Below are 19,264 nucleotides of genomic sequence, written 5' to 3'. Positions count from 1 at the left end.
GAACTGAGCACCTGTGGAGGTGCCCGACACCCCTGACCACGCCATCTGCTGTCTCCCTCCCTGCAGGAAGCACCTGACGGTGGCCTGTGCCCCTCTGAGGCAGACTGCGGCTGATGTCTGCAGAGCCCCTGCCTCACACCGCTGAGGGCGTCTCAGAGAAGGCATGTGCCAGGGCCATTCTGTCTGAGGGAGCCACAGCAGTGTGCAGGTGTCTGGGCAGTGGGCTGAGAAGGCTGGCACTGGGCCTGCGTGGCCTGACCTGTGGTCACCTGAGCTCCTGCAGTGACCTGAGGGACAGGCACTAGAACAGTGGGGGATGAGGGCTCTTTAGATTCCACTTATCCTACAGCTGTAAGATGCTCCACTAGGAAACCTCTCTCAGACTAAAAGAAAAACCAGGACTACGTAAGTAGGTAACCAAAGGGCACGGACGACCTGAGTAAGCAGGAGTTTCTGCCACTGGGGTGCCCACAGCTGTACTGGCACGTGTGGCTTGCACACCCAGCTGCTTTCAATCCAGCCTCCCGCTAACGAGTACCCTGGGAGGAAGCGGGTGACGCAGACGGAGTTCTGGGCTTCCGCCTGGCCCTGCCCTGGTTGTTGCATGCACTGGGGGAGTGAAATAGCAGATGGAGAAGTCCACCTTTCAAATAAAGTGAAAATCCAAAACAAAACTAGGAAAGGGGAAGGTCTTCCTAAACGAGGCGCGTTTATCAGAAAGCAGTGAGGGATGCGTCTTCACTGAGGTCCCTAGCAGCCGGGACGCGCAGTCTGTCCAGGAACCTGATTCACAGGAACCTCCTCCAGGCCGCTCTGAGAAGGGCACACCCAGGGCTGGGCGCAGGGGTCAGGGCTTGGGAAGGCCAGCGGTGCCCATGCAACACCAGGCTCTTTGCCAACGGTCAAGCGTGTCCACGCTGCATTTTATTACCTCCACGTTTTGAAGCAGTTCATGACCAGCATAGTGCTTTGGGGGCATCGTCTGACAGTAAACAAAAGCATTTCTTTCCGAAAAAGGCACATATTTCTTGAGTAGGTAAGAGTCCCCAGCCACCCCTGCCCCCTTCTGAGGGAGCAGCCCGTGGGAACCTGCACTGCGACCCCTAGCCTGTCCCCGTTCCCGGCAACAGGGATGAGGGCGGCACTCCGCGCAGGTCACTTGATCTTCAGGTCCTTCAAGGCCGACTCCAGGCTCTGCAAGGAGGCAGAGGGGACAGGCTGGGTCCAGGCTGCCAGGGACACCCCCATCGTGCTCCACCACCGCAGAGGATATGGGGTCCCGCAGACCCGGGTTTGAATGGTGCTGTGAGATGAGCCCCCAGCCACCCAAGGCAGCCGCCGGGGAGGGCGGGAGAGGAGGGGTCGGCCCCCGGGTGCGGGCAGGCAGCCTCACCTTTACGTCCCAGATGCTCATGCCGCCGTCCATGCCCGTGGTGCAGAACTGCGAACACTTGGCCTTGCCCCCGCTGAGCACCGAGATCTGGCTGCAAAGAGGATGGAGGGCTGACTGCTCCCCGAAGTTCTGGGGAGAAGTGGGGGTGGGTGTGCCCGGCTAGGGACGGCACGGCCAGTGGGCTCAAGTGCCTGCTTGGGGGTCAGCAGCAGGAAAGCAAACAGCACCAGACGCTGGCAGGTGGCAGGAAAGGCGGCACAGAGGTGAGGTGAGGCCAGAAGGGGCAGAGGGGTGCAGTCCATGGGGCAGCAACGGGAGGGTGCAGGCAGAGCGCTCCCTCCGTTCCGCAGGGCGTGCACCCCTGTGGCTCTCTGAAGGTGCTCTGCCCCACCCCAGCCCTGGTCCTCAGGGAGGTGTGGAGGAACCCTTAGCTCTGTCCTCACCCTGCTGGCTGCTGGCCATCCAGAGCTGCAGGCCCCAGCCCCTCACCGGCTCTGCCCCCACTGGCTGGCCCCCCCCCCCCCCCGGTCCCTCGTGTGTGACACCAGGGTCTGTGCGCTCTGGGGGGCCCCCTCCACGCAGCCACGCCCTCACCTGACGCTGTTCTTGTGCAGCGAGTCGAGGCCGGCCCCCGCGGCCGCGCCGCCCTCCGAGCTGGCTTTCTTGTCCAGGTTCTGGAAGCGCTCGCGGGCCGTGAGGCCGCGCTGCGAGCTCTGCTTGGGCACGTCCAGCCGCCCGCCGCAGCTCAGCGTCCCCGCGCCGCTGTCGTAGGTAAACAGCACCGGGAAGCAGTCGTGGCCCTGGGCGGGCGGGGGAGGGGGCGTTGGTGTGGCCGGGGGGAGTCCAGCCCGCACAGTTCCCCTGACGGCCCTGCGGGGAGCGCATTCCCGCCCTCCCCAGCCACGCACTGGTCACAGAGACGGCGCAAGGATGGCCCTGTCCTGTGCCCAGCCGCTGCCCTGTTCATCCCGGGCGCCAGGGGGAGGGAGGCCCGCGCGGCCACCTGACTTACCGCGGCCACCAGACTGTTGTCCGTGATGAAGGTGACGGCCAGCAGCGGCAGCGTTTCAGACGCCAGGGTGGCCACGCTGAGGGGGACAGAGCGTCAGCCCCTCCGCCCGCCCCGTCCCCGCGGGTTCCCCACGCCCTTTCCCTCTCCACTCACGCCATCTTCTTGTCAGCATCAGCCAGGCACACGGTGCTGTCGTGGCTGACCCACGCCACACGGCTGCCGCTGGCCGAGAAGCAGACGCCGTGCACCCAGCCACAGCTGCTGCTGGACTCGAACATCAGCTCCCCAAAGGGCATCTTGGAGCCCCACGGGGTGGGCGCCGGCCGCTCCTCCACCTCCTTGATGTAGGCCGAGAAGATCCTGCCCGGAGAGGCCGAAAGGGGGTTCTGGGGACTCGCGGGGCCTGGGAAGGGGAGCCCCTCCCCACGCTGGCCAGTGAGGCAACCTCCCCAGCAGTCAGGGCGTGGGGGGGTCACCTGCCCAAACTGGCCCTGCTCGACCTCGTCTTCCTGTTGGCTAACCCTGGGCCTCAGTGCCCCACTCTGTGTGACAGCCTGGGGGACCTCAGGCGAGCTGAGCATCTATAGCTGATGGGAGCCCGTGGCTGTCCCGGCCCCCAGCCTCTAGGATACACGCTGCACACAGCCAGGGTCCGAAGGGGCAGTTGGTGCAGGGGGATTATGGCCCTGGGCCCAGCAGTGAAAAGCAACTGCAGACTCGACATTCCAGGCGGGCGCTGTGGCGTAGGTTAAGCCTCTGCCTGCAGCCCAGCATCCCATATGGGCACCAGTCCGAGTCCCGGCTGCTCCACTTCCGATCCAGCTCCCTGCTAACACACCTGGGAAAGCAGCGGAGGGTGGCCCAAGTGGTTGAATCTCTGGGTTTGGCCTGGCCCGAGCCCTGGCTGCTGGAACCATTTGGGGAATGAACCAGCAGATGAAAAGATAGCATTGTCTCTCTCTGCCCTTCTCTCTATATCTCTTTCAAATAAGTAAATAGATAAATCTTAACCAACAAGAAAATTCCAAGCCGTAAGCCAGTGAGCAGGGTTTTCCCAGCATGTCGGTCATTCACACCCTAGTATGAATAAGTACACCCACTCATGTTCCTTCAAACAAGCCAGGATGCTGTAGGGGTGAGAAGCTCCAATGAGGCAGTGGACGGGGGCCTGGGAAGGACCCTGCTGGTGTTCCCAGGTGACAAAGGGTGCATCCTGCTGAGACGACCCCAAGCCCTCACGGGCGCTCTGGGGAAGCGGGGCACCCCGCCCCCACGGCTGCCCCCTCACCGGCACTTGAAGTCGCAGGAGCCGGCCGCCAGGAGCACGTTGTTGGGGTGCCAGTCCAGGCTGAGGACGGTGGAGCGGATGGGCTTCTTGATGTGCTTGCATACCCACCTGGACGGGCAGGGGCAGACACGGCAGGTGGGTGGCCGGAGCTCCGGGCCCCGGCAGCCACCCAGGTCCCCGAAGGGAAGGGTGCGGGCGGGCGGCGATGCTCTGGTCCCCTAGGGCGGGGCCCCTCTGCCTCGGCTGGATCTCGGCATCGTGGGGTGGGTGGGGCTGTGCTGGGGGTCTGACAGGTGAGTGCCGCGGGCCTCCCTCAGCGCATCGGCAAGGTGGGCGCCATGGCCTGTGTCCCCGCTGTCTGCAGACGCTCTCGGCGGGCCCCCAGGCTCCCCCAGCCCACGCCGGCCCTGCCCGGGGGACCCACCAGTCATTCTCCTGCTCGAAGTAGCAGATGGAGATGACCCTGGAGCCGCTGCCCACGGCGAACTTGTTCTCGTTGGGGGCCCAGCGCACGCAGCGGGCGGCCCGGTTGATGCGCAGGATGACGAGCGTGGGCTTCCACGTGCGCCCCTTCAACGTCCACACGTAGGCGTTGCGGTCCGTGCCGCAGGTCACGATGCGGTTACTCTCGGGGGCCCAGTCGATGCCTGTGCGGGGAGGGGCCGGGCACACCCGAGGCTGAAGCCACCCAGGCAGCCATGGCTGCTCAGTGGCCTTGGCCACGTTGGGGCGCGTGTGCCCAGCATGTGGGCTTTTTCCTGGGATCCAGCGTTTATGTGGGGTGGGGGTGGGGGGCTCCTAGAGGCTAGGAGGGGGTCTACAGCCCCTCCAAGAGACGAGAGGAAGAAAATAGCAGGCGTGGTACCGCCGAGCTGCGGGATCCAGCCTCCGGACGCCCACAGCCCTCACAGGGTCCTCCTCCTGCGACCTGAGCCAGGCTGCACCGGGGCGCGTCCCCTGCATCCTGCCTCGCGCCGGCCCCGGGGTCCCGCCGGCCCGACTCACCGGTCACCTGCCCGTTGTGCTCCTTCAGCTCGTGCACCTTGGTCCACTTGGCCCCATTCTTCTCGTAGATGTGGACCTCGTGGTTGTTGGGGCAGATGGCGATCTCTGCGGGGGGTAGGGGGGATGGCAGTGCAAGGTGTGGGTGCCCAGCCGGGGCCTGCCCTCTGCCCCTCCTGCTCCCGGGCCTGGCCACCTCTCACCTGCACCCACACTACCCCTGGACGCCCCTGCCGTGGCCACGGGACCCTCTGCCCTGGCTGGCGGCTGCCCTGTTATGGCTCTCTGCCCCCCGAGTGCTCCCAACGACCCCTCGGCCTCACGCAGCCCAGTGCCGGGGTCAGGCTGTGCCCTGGGCCTCAGGGCTGCTGCGTGCCCCCGGAGCTCCCACTCCACCACTCACGGGTGCGGTCCTTGTTCCAGGCGTGGCAGCTGATGGGCTCCACCAGGAAGCTGTGGTAGGCCATGGCCGCTCGGCTCCTGCGCCCGACACGGGGGAGAGAATCCGTGGGCCCTGGGCTCCAGCGGCCCACAGCTCGCAGGGAAGGGCTCCCCACTGGCCGGCATCCCGGGGCGGTTCCGGGAGGGAGCAGTGGGGGCGTGCCGCAGGGGAACCCTGGCCAGGCAGACCCCGCCTGAGGTGCCCACCAGGCCCAGCCACAGAGGTCAAGGATGGGACAGAGGGCAGCTGGGTACCTGGAGGAGGGGGGTGTGACAGCAGCCCCACGACCATGCCTCCCGCCTCGCCTTGCCCCTGCCCCTGCGCTCATGGGCAGCCTCCAGCACCCTCATCCCTCCACCCAGCCCCGCTCATTCCGAGCCCAGGCGCCTCCTCCCGGGCTGTCCCTGGCCTGCTGGCCACTCCGCCTCCTCAGGACACTGCGTGCCGCCCTTGACCGTGTCTGGCCAGAAGCAGGTCCGCCTCCTGGGCCTCTACTGTGCCATTCCTGCCACAGGGAAGGCCGTGCCCGTGTGCAGCCCAGCGCCCCCCCCCCCCCCCCGAATGCCTACCCAGCTCTACGTGGCCAAGTCCTCCCGTTCAGAAGGCGTAGAACACAGGTCACTCCCTCGAGTGGGTGCTGCCCTCCCCCCGCCTCCCTGCCTCCCTGTCCCAGAGACGCAGGGGCCTGCAGCCCAGCTTGCTGGCTGGGCGCCCTCTCTGAACCTCAGTTTTCTCACCTGCAGAATGGGAACAGGAATCCTGCCTCCCCCTGGATGTGCCGAGACGGTGAGACAGGATCTGCCACACCCGGCACCCCACAGGTGGCCACGATGTGGCACCCCCTGGCCGCTACAGCGTGATGGCACCCAGCCAGACCAGTGCTGAAGCACAGACACGCTCCCGCCTCAGGCGTCCACACTGGCTGTCCCCGCGGCCTGCGACACTCTTCCCTCTGCACCTGCTGCTGTGCCACCCTAGGCTCCAGTGCCACCTTCCAGGGAGCCGTCCCCAGCCCAGCTCAGCCTCGCCTGCGGATACGGCGAGTACACACCTTCATTCATGCTTCTTATCTGGTTCACTTCCTGCCCCCAGGGCTGCAAGCCTGGCACTCGGTAGATAATCTTTCTCGTCTCCCTGCCGGAGTTCTCAGCCTTACACAGCTATTTTAAACACCAGCAGCCTACATCCACCAAGGCGGCTCGGGCAGGAATGCCTCGGCCACGCTGGGTGGGAGACGCTGGGCTCCAGCCGCGTCGGTGCCCCCAAGGTGGTGGCACTTGTAACTTGGCTGCCTCCCTCGTCAGACTGGCAGGTGTTTGCGCCCAAGGGCGGCACCTGGGGAGGCTGCAGCTCACCTTGGGACAGGGGCCGGGACTGGACCAGGAGCCCCGGTGCCCACCTGGCCCCTCGAGAGCTGCCGGCTCGGTTGGAGCTGGCCCAGGGGGCGCTGCTGATCTCACAGACACCTGGTTTCCCTCACCGGGGGTGTGTGTGTGTGTGTGTGTGTGTGTGTGCCGACTTCAGACCCAGGTGGGAGGCAGGGGCTGCGGCGCCCAGGGCTCAGGGACCAGGCACAGGCACCCGAGGATGCCCAGCAGAGCCCGGTGAGCCCTGCCCGTCCTGTCCGGCCCCTGACCCCTCAAGGCGATGCAAGCACTGCTCTCCTTGGTCGCAGGGCCCAGTAGAGTCCCCGGGAGCAGCACAGGGCACGTACATGCGTGCACACGTGTAGGGGGCGGGGTCGCGTCTGGTTCCCCCATGCCCAGAGTGAGGTCCCAGGAGGGTCCTCAGCCTGGCTGGACTGGGCCGGGGCCAGACGCATGCAGCCGCGCGAGCAAGCAGGCGGCCCCCGGGGCGCCACCTCCCTGCCTGTCTCCTCACAAGGTCTCTTTGTGAAGTAGCCACCAGAAGCGCCACCTCAGAACCCTTGGCCAGCCCAGCAGGCTGCTGGGTACCCTGGGCCGGGCAATGGCTGCTCACAAAGGGGACAGGGCACAGGGGAGGGGTGACCATGCTCGCCCGCCCCACCCCCACTGCCAAGGTCACCACCCCGGGCAGAAGCAGGCCAAGGCCGGAAGCCCACCTGCAACACTGTGACATCCGGCCAGGGCCCGGAGGAGGCTAACCCTCCCCCATCCCACCCCAGCCCGCAACCACAGCCCAGGAAGCAGGAACTGGGGGGCTGGTGGAGCCCAGACTCGGGGGGCAGATCCCAGTGTCAGGGCCTCGGCTCTCACACACGCCGTGTGCCCCAGGCCGTGAGGACGGAGCACAGCCGCAGGTCCCCGTGGGGGATGCAGCCGAGAGGACTTGGGGAGCACTGTCCCCCAATTCCTGGCACACACAGGTTCTCAGTGGGGGCAGGAGGTTCAGGGGGAGCCTATGTGCCAATCACACTGCGGCAGGAACTGAAACAGAACCCACCCCTTAAATGGGCAGGGCAGAGACAAGGGGGTGGCAGAGAGGAACGGTCCACTTCCCCATGTGGGTGGCTCCCGCGGGGGCTCAGCGATGACGCCCCGGCTGCAGCTTGGACTAAGGAGGAAGTGGGAGTCAGAGGGCTGAGCGGGGGCTCCAGACAGACCTGGGAAGCAGCCCCCAAGCCCCGCCACTCTGCCCACGACTCACTCCTTCTCAAGAAGTCCCCTAAGCCTAGGACACGGCACAGGGGCCGGGTGGGGCAGGCCCGCCCGCTGCCAGCCCCCTACTGCAAGAATGCAGCTGGGGCTGTGCCCACGGCATCAGCACTCAGCCGTGGCGCCGTGGGAGGCAAAGGCTGGTGGTGGCCGTGGCCCCCAGGACTCCCAGCCACACATCACCATGGCCTCCTTGGCTGCTGAACTAGAGGGGGGGGGCTCTTTCAAGGCTGTGCCCACCCCAGCCCCCAGAGGCCAAGTGCAACCAGCGGGGGGCAGGGCCAGGGGCCCAGTCCCTGACACACTCCCCCACTGGCTCCCGCAGAGCCTCACCATCCCGCACTCCCAGGAGCGCAGCCCACGCAGCCCACGCCCAGCAAGGGACCCAGGGATGGCGTGGGGGCGGAGCAGGGAGGCCAGAGCTCTCCGCAGCAGGGGCCGGGGCGGGCGGGCTTGGGTCTGCAGGGTGGGGCCAGGGCTTCCGTCCAGGAGTGCCAGAATGGGGGGACACAGCTTAGCTCACAGGGCAGGGGCTGGTGGGGTATTCCTGGTGGGGCAACCCCCCCCCCCCCCGGCGAGGGGAGCTTCTCCAGAAATGACGGGGGAAGGGGTGGCCGGCCAGGGCCCCCGCGGGCAGCCCCTCCTCGCCTGGCTTTGCGCTCAGCCCAGAGACTCTAGGCTGCATCCCAGGCCAAACCAAGCAGGCGCTCCGGGAAGTCCCCGCCCAGCGGAGTGCTCAGAGCCACTGCGCTCCGCGCTAGGCGGTTGCTCAACTCCGTGCAGCAGCCCCCCGGGGGCTCCTCCCCTCCTCGGCTCTAGAATCCTTACAAGCGAAGGCAGAGTCCAGGGACACGGGACGGTCACACAACAGTCACAAGACACCGTAACGCACCAGCGCGCGTCACCCACCCAGAGCTAAGACACACGGAACACCCAGTGCTGGCGCGGCTGTACAGAAAGCATCGCTGGACACGGGCAGCACCCCGCTCACCCGCACCCACTCGGGCGCGGCCTTCTGCACACGGGGTCACCCTGAGCGTCACGGGGGACAAGGCCACGGTGCGCTGTGATGTGACCGGGCGAGGAGCGCAACTCTCGGAACAGACCCCTGGCCACACGACCAAGCCCACTGCCCTCCCCAGCCCGGCCAGCGGTACACAGCCCCGGGCTAGCCCGACCCGTTCTCCCTCTGCTTAGCCACAGGAGGAAACAGACTGAGACCGCAGCTTGGGAATGGCACAGCTGAGGGCGCCAGCTCCAAACCCCAGCGGTCAGGAGGTCAGGGCCACCTGGGCAGACTCACTGGCCACCCTGGGCCGGCTTTACACCGGCCACAATAGCACCCATTTGTTGTCCGCCTGTGCCCGGCCCGTCGCCAGCTGTCTTATGAGACCTCGTAAGGTGCCCATTTTCCAGATGGGGCATGTTGAGGCTCGCCAAGCCTAGGTCAGCGGTCCGTAAAGCGGACATTTTTACCCAGTGTCTCTGAGACTTAAAAAGCCACGGGTGCGCCTGACTTCCGGGAGCCGTGGCTTCCGCGGCCACTGCCCCCGGGTGCGCCCCTCCAGCAAGGGAGGCGCCGCACGGCTCCGGGCGCCCCGCAGCTCAGAGCGGCGCAGCCTGGGACCCCGCAGCCTGGGACCCCGCGGGCGGGGCGGGTGCGGCTGGGCGTGGGCGCCAGCTCATTTCCCGGCCGCCGCAACCCGGAAGGCTCGGGGGAAGTGACTGGGCAGGGGGCCCGCCGGCCCCAAGTAACGGGGCCACCGCGGCGGCGGCGAGGCCGGGCCGGAGGGGGCGCGCGGCGGGGCGGCGCACGCGGGCCGGAGCCCCCCCCCCCCGAGCGCTCCCGGGGCGCACAGCCGGCTCAGCGCGCCCCTCGCCCACCGCCGCCCGCGCCCCGCACCTCCGGGCCCCCTCCGCCCCCGCGCGCCCCACCTGCGGGCGGCCCCCGCGCCCCCGCCCCAGCCCGAGCCCCTCACCTCGGGGCGCCGCGGCCGCGGACTCTGGGCAGTCGACGCGCCGAGCCGGCTCTGCGCCCCGCGCCGCGCCGCAGCCACTTCCTCGTGGGCGGGGGGCGGGGCCTCGGGGCCGAGCCCCAGGGCCGGGGGCGGGGACCCGGGGCGACGGCGGTCGCGGGAGGCGAGGGCCCGCCCAGCCCTCGGGGTAGAGGGGCGGACGTCGGCGCCCGGCGCGCCCGGCGCAGCTCCGGAAGGGGAAACTGAGGCTGGGGGCGAGGGGCGACTGCCCCCACCTGCCAGGGCAGGAGGACCCCCACAGACTCGGTCCCCGGCCGCGGGCGCCGCCCCTTCGCGGGTGTAGACGGCGCCGGTGCCGCCCTCCCGGGGCAAGGCGGGGGAGGCCCAGGGGCGGGGGGACCGCGCTCCCCGGCGCCGGCTCGGGCCGCTCCAGCCCCCGGTCAGCGGGGCGGCAGGGCTCCGCGCTGCAGGGTGTGGCCGTGCCCCTCGGGCCACTCAGCCCCGGGCACGCTGCGTTCCACGCGTCCGCGGGGCTGGGAGGACTCGCCGTGTCCGAGCGCGTGGGGGCGCCCGGGCTTTCCAGGAGGGCCATTGCTCCCGGCGCGGAGCGGGGGTCCTTAGCCGGGGCCCCCAGCTCGCTGCTCCCGCAGGTTTGTTCAAACAAGGGCTGCTCATCCCACGTTGTCCCCCGCCTCCTTCCTGGACCTGGGACCTGGGACCTGGGACCTGGGACGACCCCATCCAAGCCCGGCCCCCGGCTGCGGGAATCCCACAGAAAACAGGTCAGCCTGAGCCCAGCCCGCAGCCCAGGCTCAGGTCCGCTTCCCGGGTGACCTGCTTTGCTTTAAAGCTGGCTTGAGGGCTGTTTGTTTTTCCTCTGCTGCCCATCCTCAAAAGCCCACCTCCTACTTAGGAACATGGACCTCAGGGTGTCTGGCGCCTGGCATGCGGGAGTGTGCGGGGATGAGCGACTGGGCAGTCGATCCTGGTCCTGCCACTGCAGCCGTGCCCATTTCCACGTCCCTAAGGTGAGGCCGAGGGGCCTGGGGACGGGACACGGACCTCACACTGGGGAGCCCTGGGCCGCATCCCCTCAGCACCCCCCTCCCCCAGGTTAGCGGAGCCTGGGGACCGGAGAGAGAGCTGCTGCTTCCTGGAACCGGCTTCCGCGGGATGGCTGCGGTGGAGACGCCCCGCCCCCTTGCTCAGGTTTCAGGGCTGGCTGAGCTGCAGCCGGGCGGCCTCCTCCTGGTCACGGGACGACGATGGCCAGGTTGCCGGCAGGCAAGCAGGGCAGGGCGCTGGCCCAAGCAGCAGGAAGCCAGGCGGGAAGGCTGCTTGGCACAATCTCCCTTGCGTCTCCGTGGCCATAAGAGGGACGTGTGTCCATCCTCGCATGGGAGCTGTGGGTGCCCGTCTCCGAGATCAGAGGAGTCCCCCCGGTAACTGTTGGTGGGGGCAGAGGGGGCACTGCTGGTCCTCCAGAGATTCAGGTATCCGAGGAGCCCCTGATAGTGACTGTCAGTGGCAGGGGAGGGGGACACCGTCGGTCCTCCCTCCCAAGACCACCTTCAGTTCATCTGAGTCAGGTGTCCAGGGAAACCCCACAAGCGGTCAGAGTCCCCTCCCATGGGTTCCTGTGACATCCACCCGCCCCGCCCCTGCACTTGGGTGCAGGGCTGGGCTGTCACTCCCACACCTCCACCCCAATCCTAGCCAGTGGGGAACGGGCTTAGTGGCTACCCCCGGGTCACATGTGAAATGCAGCAAGGACAGGATCACCCCGAGAGTCGTGGTGGCGGTCAGTAGAAGAAGGCAAAGCAATGGACTCTGACACCCACCGGTGGGCTGCGACCCTGGGTTTGAGAACCTCGAGGGCTGGATTTGCTTCCCTTTTCTAACTTGACCTGGGGTATCACTTTCCCATTGCTGCTAAAACAAATGACCACAAACGCAGTGGCCGCAAACCATATACACCGGGGTTCGTAGAGCGGTGGGGGTGGGAAGTGTGCGGTGGGCTCAGCCGGCAGCGGGGGAAAGTCCACGTCCTGGCTTTTGGCTCGCGCCCAGCATCTCTTCAACCCGTGCTTCCCCGGATCCTGATCTTTGTGATTGCACTGGCCCCGCCTGGGCAATCCAGGGTCAGCTCCCACCCCAAGATCTCGAATCGCTTTTGTAAAATGCGCACGTCCTGGAGATCAGGACGTTTTTGGGAGGGGGTGGGTGGCACTGTGCTAGCGTCCAGGTCACCGCACACCCCCAGCCGAGCGTCCTAACCGGCTCCTGCTCGTGCTGGGTAGGGTGGCCTGTTCCTCAGGGGGTAATGGCGCCCCCTCGGCTGCCCGGCAGGCTCTGGGGGGGAAGGTCTGGGGTCTTCACGTGGCTGCCTGCAGAGCTGGGCTCACACAGGACTGCAGAGTGCCGCCAAGGCTGGCCCAGTGTGCTCAGGCTAATATTCTGGGGGAAACTCTTGAACCTCTTTCGGCTGGCACATTCCCGCATTCATGGCTCCCCTCCGTCCCTCTCCCCGTTTTAGGGTAAGGATCTCTGGGGCCTACCCGAGTCAGTGCCAAGTCTGAAAGCGAACCCTAACTCCCTGGGCCGTCCACTATGAAATGCCAATTCTGCAATACCCTGGTTTTACAGAGGGAGGCGCTAAGGTTCTGAGACCTTAAGGTTAACTCGCCCAGGTCACAGGACCTGTTAGGACGATAAACTGACAGGAAAGCCCGGGCTCAGATCTCGGGCCTTGGCCAGATTCGGGCACAGTGGGCTACAGCCTGGCCGGAGTCTAAGGGGAGGGCGAGAGGGAGGAGCCTGGCTCTGGCCGCCCCGGCAGGAAGCAAGATGGGCAGACGTCCGAGCCGCTTGTGTGAAACGGTGTAGTCTGCAGGTAGTCTGCAGAGAGAGCGAGCCCACAGTCCCCTCAGCTGGTTCACTTCCCAAATGCCTGCGACTCAGCAACTCAGTCCAGGTCTGCCGTGCGTGCGGGCGGCAGGGGCCCAGGTGCTGACCCCAGGGTGTGCATTAGCAGGGAGCCGGAAGCCGGAGCGGAGCTGGGACTGACACCCACGCCCTCTGAGCCAGGACGCAGACGTCCCGGGCAGCGCCTGAACCGCGTGCCCAACACCCCCTCCCATATGCTTACAGTCATCTCTGGATTGCCTGTGATCCCTAATACGATGGAAACGCTATAGACGGCTGGGGAGTGACGAGGAAGACAGCCAGCACGCGTCGGCATCGGTGTGCTCGCACTTCTGAGCTGTGACGGCCGAGTGTGCAGGCGTGGGACGCGCCGCGACTACAGGGGCCTGGGTTACACCTACACCACCACCGAAACAACCGAAGCCGGCACATCCTGTTTCCTTTTTGTTGTTTCTCTACATACACTGTCTCTCCAAAGAGCTCCAGGCCTGCTGGTCAACTGTGTGATGTAATGAAACTACAGATGGCAGCCGATTCCTGCCTCCCGGCCGGCTCTGCTCCCCCAGTCTGTGGCTGATGGCCCTGCCGGCGCAGTGCGTACAGAAACACCAGTCACGGGGTGCTCTCGCTGGCCACGGCACAGGCGAGGAGGCAGCGCCGCCGGCCAGCACCCCCGCGCTAAGATTCTCTCTTAGAGGAAGGGAGGCTTCCCGGAAGCCACCAAGAGGGCAAAGTGAGCCGCTTCCGAGAGCAGGCAGCCCGCCCGCGCGCCGGCCCCGCCGCCCTGGTCACCCGTGCAGGGAGGCGGCGGCAGGGCCGCGCTCACGAGCGCCCGGTGCATGTCCTTCGCTCTTCATGTATGCTGTGCCTCTTAAGACTCGGCCTTGGGGGCCACACACGAGAGCTGAGGACGACGAGCCCGGTCAGTCTGGGCCCCACAACCTCTGAACCCCTCGGCGGCTCCTCCCTCCCACTCGCACACTCCAGAGCCCCATGCCGGCCGGGCGCTCTGGGCCACGGGCTGCCCTGTTACTCAGACGCCACGGGCACGGCCCCCGGGGACCTCCCCTCCCGGTCCATGGTTCTCTGGTCACAGGCTGTCTAGGACGGGCAGTTTAAGAGGCTGACATCTAAGACTTCAGCCTATAAATGAACATTCACTCTGATGAAGAACCTCACCCTGTTCACCAGATTTTCCTACTAAAAATGCAAACAAAAACCGAACACATTGAGGATTTTTATTTACTTTTCTAGTGGACAATTTACATACCCCCCTCACCCTTTCCTTTAAGTTAGTGGACAATCTTCCATAATAAACTACTTAAAGAGAAGCTTTGGTCAAGAATGGAATGAAATCGCAAAAAAAAAAAAAAAAAAAAAAAAGAAAGAAAGAAAGAAAGAAAAAAAAACACTGCTGCTTTAAAAAACCGACACTTTCACCAATTACAGTCAGACACTCGCGGGGTCTGCGCGCTGTGTCTCCTCGGGGCTGGCTTTCCTCACCATCATGCTAATGGCAGAGCCGCAGCGGTCATGCTGGATGGCGGAGGCTCGCGCAGCTTCACATTATCCGGAGGCCCTGGATGGACGACTCCAAGGTCTGCAGAGAGGCAGGAAGGGGCCGGTCACTCCCCGCGGCTGAGCCCCTCCCCGCCTCCGCCCTGCAGAGCCGCGCCAGCGGGGCTCTCCCTTGGCCTTCCCAGCCCATAGGGCCGGCCTAGCTCCCCGTCCTGTGTCACTGGCCTTTGTGGACGAGGGCCCCTGGCTGCATGCCCTGCCTCTTCACCACACTAAATGCCCGAACGGCAGCCAGCTGGGTACAGCCCGCACGTGCATTAAGGGGAGAAATGCTCCATGGCTCCTGGCCCACATGGGTCAGAGGGAACAGGCGAGCTGGTTGGGGGCTGGGTGCCAACTGCCCAGGTGGTGCCAACCGCCCAGGAGCGGAGGAAGGGGAGGAGGTGCTGCCCGCTCTTCGTCTGAAGGCTCCGAGCCTGGGCTAGACGGGGATGGGGTCCATCACCGTGGAAGGCGCAGCCAGTGGTAAAACTGTGTCGGTGTGCATCTGTTTCGGAGGTTCACGACCGGAAGGAGTTAAATCCCGAGCCAACCTTTCTCTTGCCCTGGCTCTTCCTCCTGGTTCCCTCTTTCGCCCACCAGGTGCAGTCCCAGTGAGAAAGGGCGGAGTCCAGATTTGCCCCTGACTGTCACTGGGCCCTCCTCTTGGGCCCTCTAGAACCTCCCGGCCGCGGCCCTGTGCCGGAGCGCCCGTCCTCAGCGCTGCAGTCCGGGGCCCTCGCCTGCGGCCTGCTCTTCCTCCTGGGGTTCCGAGGAGTCGCAGCCCTCTGCACACACGGCCTCGCCTGGCTCCTCCCTCCAGCTCCTGTGCCTCCATAGGGCCCAGGCCAGGGCGGTGCCGGGAGCGCCCTGTATGCTCTGAGCCTGCTCACATCAGTTTACTCTCCAAGTCCCGCCCTCCCGACACCTCCCTCCAGCAGAAACAGGGGTGCCGGCCTCTGCGGAGCTCTGACTCTTCCCTCCACCGCTCCCTGACCTGACAAGACCCTCAGGGGCTCCTCCTTCTCCATCTTGACAATGTTGGACAACATTTCAAGAACTAAGAAACATTATTCTATAGGAAGAGTCTGAACACAAACAGATTCGTTCCGAAAGGCAGAAATACCTTGAAATCCCAAATTGTCATGGCTCCATCGATGCCAGTTGTGCAAAATTTGCGACAGTCTTGCTTGTCCACCTCATAAATAGACACTTGACTGAAAGGAAAGCAAAGCAAATGAGATTGCCGGCACGTGGTGGAAGTGAGCCTGGCCTTCCTCACCGTGTACGGGCAATGTAAGGGAATGGGCTGCTTTTAACTCCTGGATATGCTCTTTAAAGGTTTACACATCCAAAAGGCTGAGAAGGAAAGCACACACACACACACACACACACACACACACAAGTCAGCTTGGCCATGTCAAAGCCAGGAGCCAGGAACTCCATCCGGGTCCCCCAAATGGGTGGCAGTGCTTGGGCCACTCTCCACTGTTACCAGGAAGCCGGATCCAAAGCAGAGCAGCCAGGCCTGAACCAGCGCTCTGATAGGAGATGCCGCGTTGCACGCTGCAGCTTAACCCACACCACAACCCTGGCCCAGTTCACTCCTAAATATTCACTTGCCCATCAGTATGAGGCTGTGGAAATCTAACTCCGAAAAGACCCAAACCATCTTACTACCAGGTGAGAGTCCAGATGAGAGTGGCTGGGCGAGGCCGGGAGATCTGGCCCCCAGGACAGGTGAACGCTGGCAAGCAGGCTGTGGGCAGGCCACAGTGTGGATGGAAATGGAAAGGACGTGTGTATACACACACACACATACACACGTATGTATATATACACACACATATGTATACACACACATATATGTATAAATATTCAAAACCAGGGGTGCGATGAAGCGTGACTGAAATCCAACTGGCTCCAAACCAAACCTCCCCATGGCCCACTAGGACAGCCGGAGCACTGAGCCGGGCCCTCCTTGCATTTGAAATTAACCATTCATTCTCAATGTTAGCGGCTGTCAGGCAGGCAAAGCAGACGAACAGCCTCGCTACCTGGAAAGCTTTCAAGAAAATCAATTCCCAGCTCAGACAGTCTTTCTCCTTCTCCTCTGCAGCGTCTAGAACCTTCCCGCTAGGGAAGGGGATGGCGGCCTAGGGCACACACTGCTTGCTTTTGTACAGCCTGGGGGCTAAGGATGGCTTCCGTGTTTTTAAACGGTTGGCCAAAAATTCAAGGAAGACTGCTGTCTCACGGCATGCGAGAAGTACGTTCAATTCGAGCTTCCCTGCACCACAGCCAGCTCACTCATTTCCGTGTCGTCGTGGCCGCGTCTGCACCAAAGGCAGAGGTGAGCAGCTGCAAGAGGGGCCACACGGCTCCTCGGAGCCTGACACATCTACTCTCGGGGCCTCACAGGAGGAGCCGCTGACGGCTCCAGGGACAGACGCCCTGACTGCCGGCAAGAAAAGTGCACTTTGCAGTCCGCAAGGGCTTGGTTCTTCGTCTCCCACCCACAAGGCTGAGCGGCGCTGGGGGTCTGCGGACACACGGCCGGCAGGGGAGCTTCGGAGAAATTCACAAGGATAACGGGGTCACTCCAGACAGAACTCTAAAGTGAGGAGAGAAGGTACACCCCGCTCAGGAGGAGCAGACAACTCAGCCGCCTCTCACTGAACATGAGAGGCACAGCCTGTACTTAATAGTGTCTCGAGGAGAAAGTCCAGAGGGCTCCACTAGCCCTCCCGCCACCGACACAATCAAAGTCTCAACACAAAAGGTCTAATCAGAAAGAAAAAATCCCATGGTACCCAAATAACTCAAAATATCAAGAATTTTTTTCTCTAGATTTTAAAACAATCAAACTTTCAGGACCAGACACAATTCTTCTGTCCTGTAAACCCACAGAGCCTGGTGGCACAGCAGTCCGGAGACCCCTCAGCTTTGTTGTAAGGAGGCTAAGGGCTCCGCTCCCTTCGTAAGTAGAGGATCTGACATCACTGCATTAGCAGAAGCTGCGACTGGAATGGTGGCTGGAGTCACCTTTCCAAACACAGCAGACCTGAGTCCTGTCATGTGCTCACCCCTACACTCAGCCTGCAGGAAGGTCTTTTTTGTTTGTTTGTTTTTTTTTGTTTTGTTTTGTTTTTGACAGGCAGAGTGGACAGTGAAGAGAGAGATAGAGAGAAAGGTCTTCCTTTGCTGTTGGTTCACCCTCCAATGGCCGCTGCGGCCGGCGCACCATGCTGATCCGATGGCAGGAGCCAGGTGCTTCTCCTGGTCTCCCATGCGGGTGCAGGGCCCAAGGACCTGGGCCATCCTCCACTGCCTTCCCTGGCCACAGCAGAGAGCTGGCCTGGAAGAGGGGCAACCGGGACAGAATCCGGCGCCCTGACTGGGACTAGAACCCGGTGTGCCGGCACTGCAAGGCAGAGGATTAGCCTAGTGAGCCGCGGCGCCGGCCAGGAAGGTCTCCTTATGCTCCCCACCAAGTCGCTGAGAAAGCGAGCGGGAGGAGCTGCCCACCGGGCCCCAGCTCTGCGCGGTCTGTTAGAAGCGGGAAATACAAGCCTGGCAGTCAGAAGTCACACTTCTCGGGGTGTGCACTGCTGAAATGGGGGGGCCCGCGCCTGTATGGGCGGTATGCGGGGAAGGCGGCAGGGGACAGGTGGGTCCCCTACCGCTGCTCTAAGGGGGCCAGGCCCGGGGACAAGCAGCGGCACCTACGTGATGCTGTTCTGGTGCAGCGTCTCCAGGGCCGTGTTGCGGTCCTCGGTCGTGGCCCTCTTGTCCATGTTGCGGAAGCGTTCCATGGCGGACATGTTGCGCTGGATGCTCTGTTTCGGAATGTCCAGCTTGGAGACAAAGGTCAGGCAGCCGCGGTCGTCGTAGTTGAACAGCATCGGGCAGCAGTCATGGCCCTGAAACAAGGTCCCCGTCAGCCCCCGGAGGGCACCCTGCCCAGCAGAGCGCCCACCCCGACAGGCCTCTCCTCTCTTCAAGGCTAACTCTGTCGCGTCTACAGGGCCGCTCTGCTTTGAGCTCACGTCACAGAGGACACATTGTTCCCGTCTGGAGGATGACACGGTGCGTTATGAGGAAGAATGAAGGGGAATACTCACGGCGGCCACGACGCTGTTCTCGGAGACAAACGACACACTGAGCAGTGGCAGAAACTCGGTTTTCAGAGTGGAGACCCTGGACACAAGAACACTTGTCACACGGAGACGAAGCAGCCACACAGCTGCCTTACAGCACAGAGGCCAACAAAGCGCCCGTTCTCCGGGGGGCCCCACAGCACCAGTGAACGCTTGCTGACCCAGGAGCCCCGTGACCTCGACTCGCAGGAATCTCAAGCACAAGGCGGCCCTGGGGTGACCCCCAGAAACTGAGGCCCTCGGCAATCTCCAGCCTGTCAAGCCGTGGGGCTCCTGCCACCCATGGGGGAAACCGGGGTTGAGTTCCCGGCTTCCAGCTTTGGCCCCTGACATTCGTGGGCGTTTGGGGAGTAAACCAGTGGATGGGAGTTCTCATCTCTCAAAAAAATAAACTTTAATAAAGTACTCATTTTAGAAAAAAATGAAAAAAGATGTAACCTAGAAATGTACAGAAATCTTCTGGAAGACCACATTTATAATAATATCTTTAAAAAAACAAACATGAAATTAACCAAAAAACTACATTCAATTCAGTTAGGAAGAAGCCATCATCCCTGAAACATGTCTGTGCTGCACCCGGCGGGACTGGCCCTAGACACCCAAGACCCCAGGGAGGGCAGTCACAGGGCGAGAGGCATCCCAACGCCCCCGCCCTGACGCGAGGTGAGCAGACGTGAGCTGCGATGCCCCACGAGGTGCCTACGGCAGAGCGGCTCCCCGTCACCCGTGAGTCATCACACCTCCAGTTCTTCCGGCACACACAAGTGGGGAGCCCCCATGAACAGTCACTGCTGGCTGACCGCACGCGGTAAGAACACACGTCCTGTTTCATCTAAGGCTGGGGTGTGTGTACCTTGCAAGGCTGCCTGGCAC

The 19,264-nt window shown here is 63.8% G+C and overlaps 2 protein-coding genes and 1 long non-coding RNA gene across 3 annotated transcripts in view; 1 reads left to right on the top strand and 2 right to left on the bottom strand.

Moving 5' to 3' along the window:
• Positions 1–891: 891 nt before the first annotated feature.
• On the bottom strand, positions 892–9,885 carry ARPC1B (actin related protein 2/3 complex subunit 1B). Its single transcript, XM_051847765.2, has 10 exons — positions 9,753–9,885; positions 5,099–5,175; positions 4,699–4,803; positions 4,118–4,340; positions 3,694–3,801; positions 2,559–2,765; positions 2,406–2,481; positions 1,988–2,193; positions 1,394–1,484; positions 892–1,194 (listed from the first exon to the last, which is right to left on the bottom strand). The coding sequence occupies exons 2-10, from the start codon at positions 5,160–5,162 to the stop codon at positions 1,156–1,158; spliced, it is 1,119 nt and encodes a 372-aa protein (XP_051703725.1). The 5' UTR covers positions 5,163–5,175; positions 9,753–9,885; the 3' UTR covers positions 892–1,155.
• A 156-nt stretch (positions 9,886–10,041) lies between these two features.
• Positions 10,042–14,276, top strand: LOC108175666 (uncharacterized). The gene is made up of 2 exons (XR_011384546.1): positions 10,042–10,399; positions 10,663–14,276. It is a non-coding gene; the product is annotated as an uncharacterized lncRNA (long non-coding RNA).
• Positions 13,899–19,264, bottom strand: part of ARPC1A (actin related protein 2/3 complex subunit 1A) — a 28,602-nt gene continuing 23,236 nt past the window's right edge. Inside the window, exons 7-10 of the mRNA XM_002721868.5 lie at positions 18,356–18,431; positions 17,961–18,154; positions 15,358–15,448; positions 13,899–14,274 (exon numbers count right to left, since the gene is read on the bottom strand). Coding sequence (XP_002721914.1) covers positions 14,236–14,274; positions 15,358–15,448; positions 17,961–18,154; positions 18,356–18,431 — 400 coding nt within the window. The 3' untranslated portion in view covers positions 13,899–14,235. The remainder of the gene's footprint in view (positions 14,275–15,357; positions 15,449–17,960; positions 18,155–18,355; positions 18,432–19,264) is intronic.

Source organism: Oryctolagus cuniculus, chromosome 19 (assembly GCF_964237555.1).
Source record: "Oryctolagus cuniculus chromosome 19, mOryCun1.1, whole genome shotgun sequence".
Classification (NCBI taxonomy): domain Eukaryota; kingdom Metazoa; phylum Chordata; class Mammalia; order Lagomorpha; family Leporidae; genus Oryctolagus; species Oryctolagus cuniculus.
This window is presented reverse-complemented; position numbering and strand designations above follow the sequence as displayed.

What these genes read in the sequence shown, in the direction of transcription:
- ARPC1B (XM_051847765.2), bottom strand. Translation starts at nt 5,162, where the DNA reads ATGGCCTACCACAGCTTCCTGGTGGAGCCCATCAGCTGCCACGCCTGG. An exon ending in TCCTGCGACTTCAAGTGCCG is followed by an intron (nt 2,766 to 3,693) that starts GTGAGGGGGCAG and finishes CTCTCCGGGCAG; the next exon opens with GATCTTCTCGGCCTACATCA. An exon ending in ACAACAGTCTGGTGGCCGCG is followed by an intron (nt 2,194 to 2,405) that starts GTAAGTCAGGTG and finishes CCGCCCGCCCAG; the next exon opens with GGCCACGACTGCTTCCCGGT.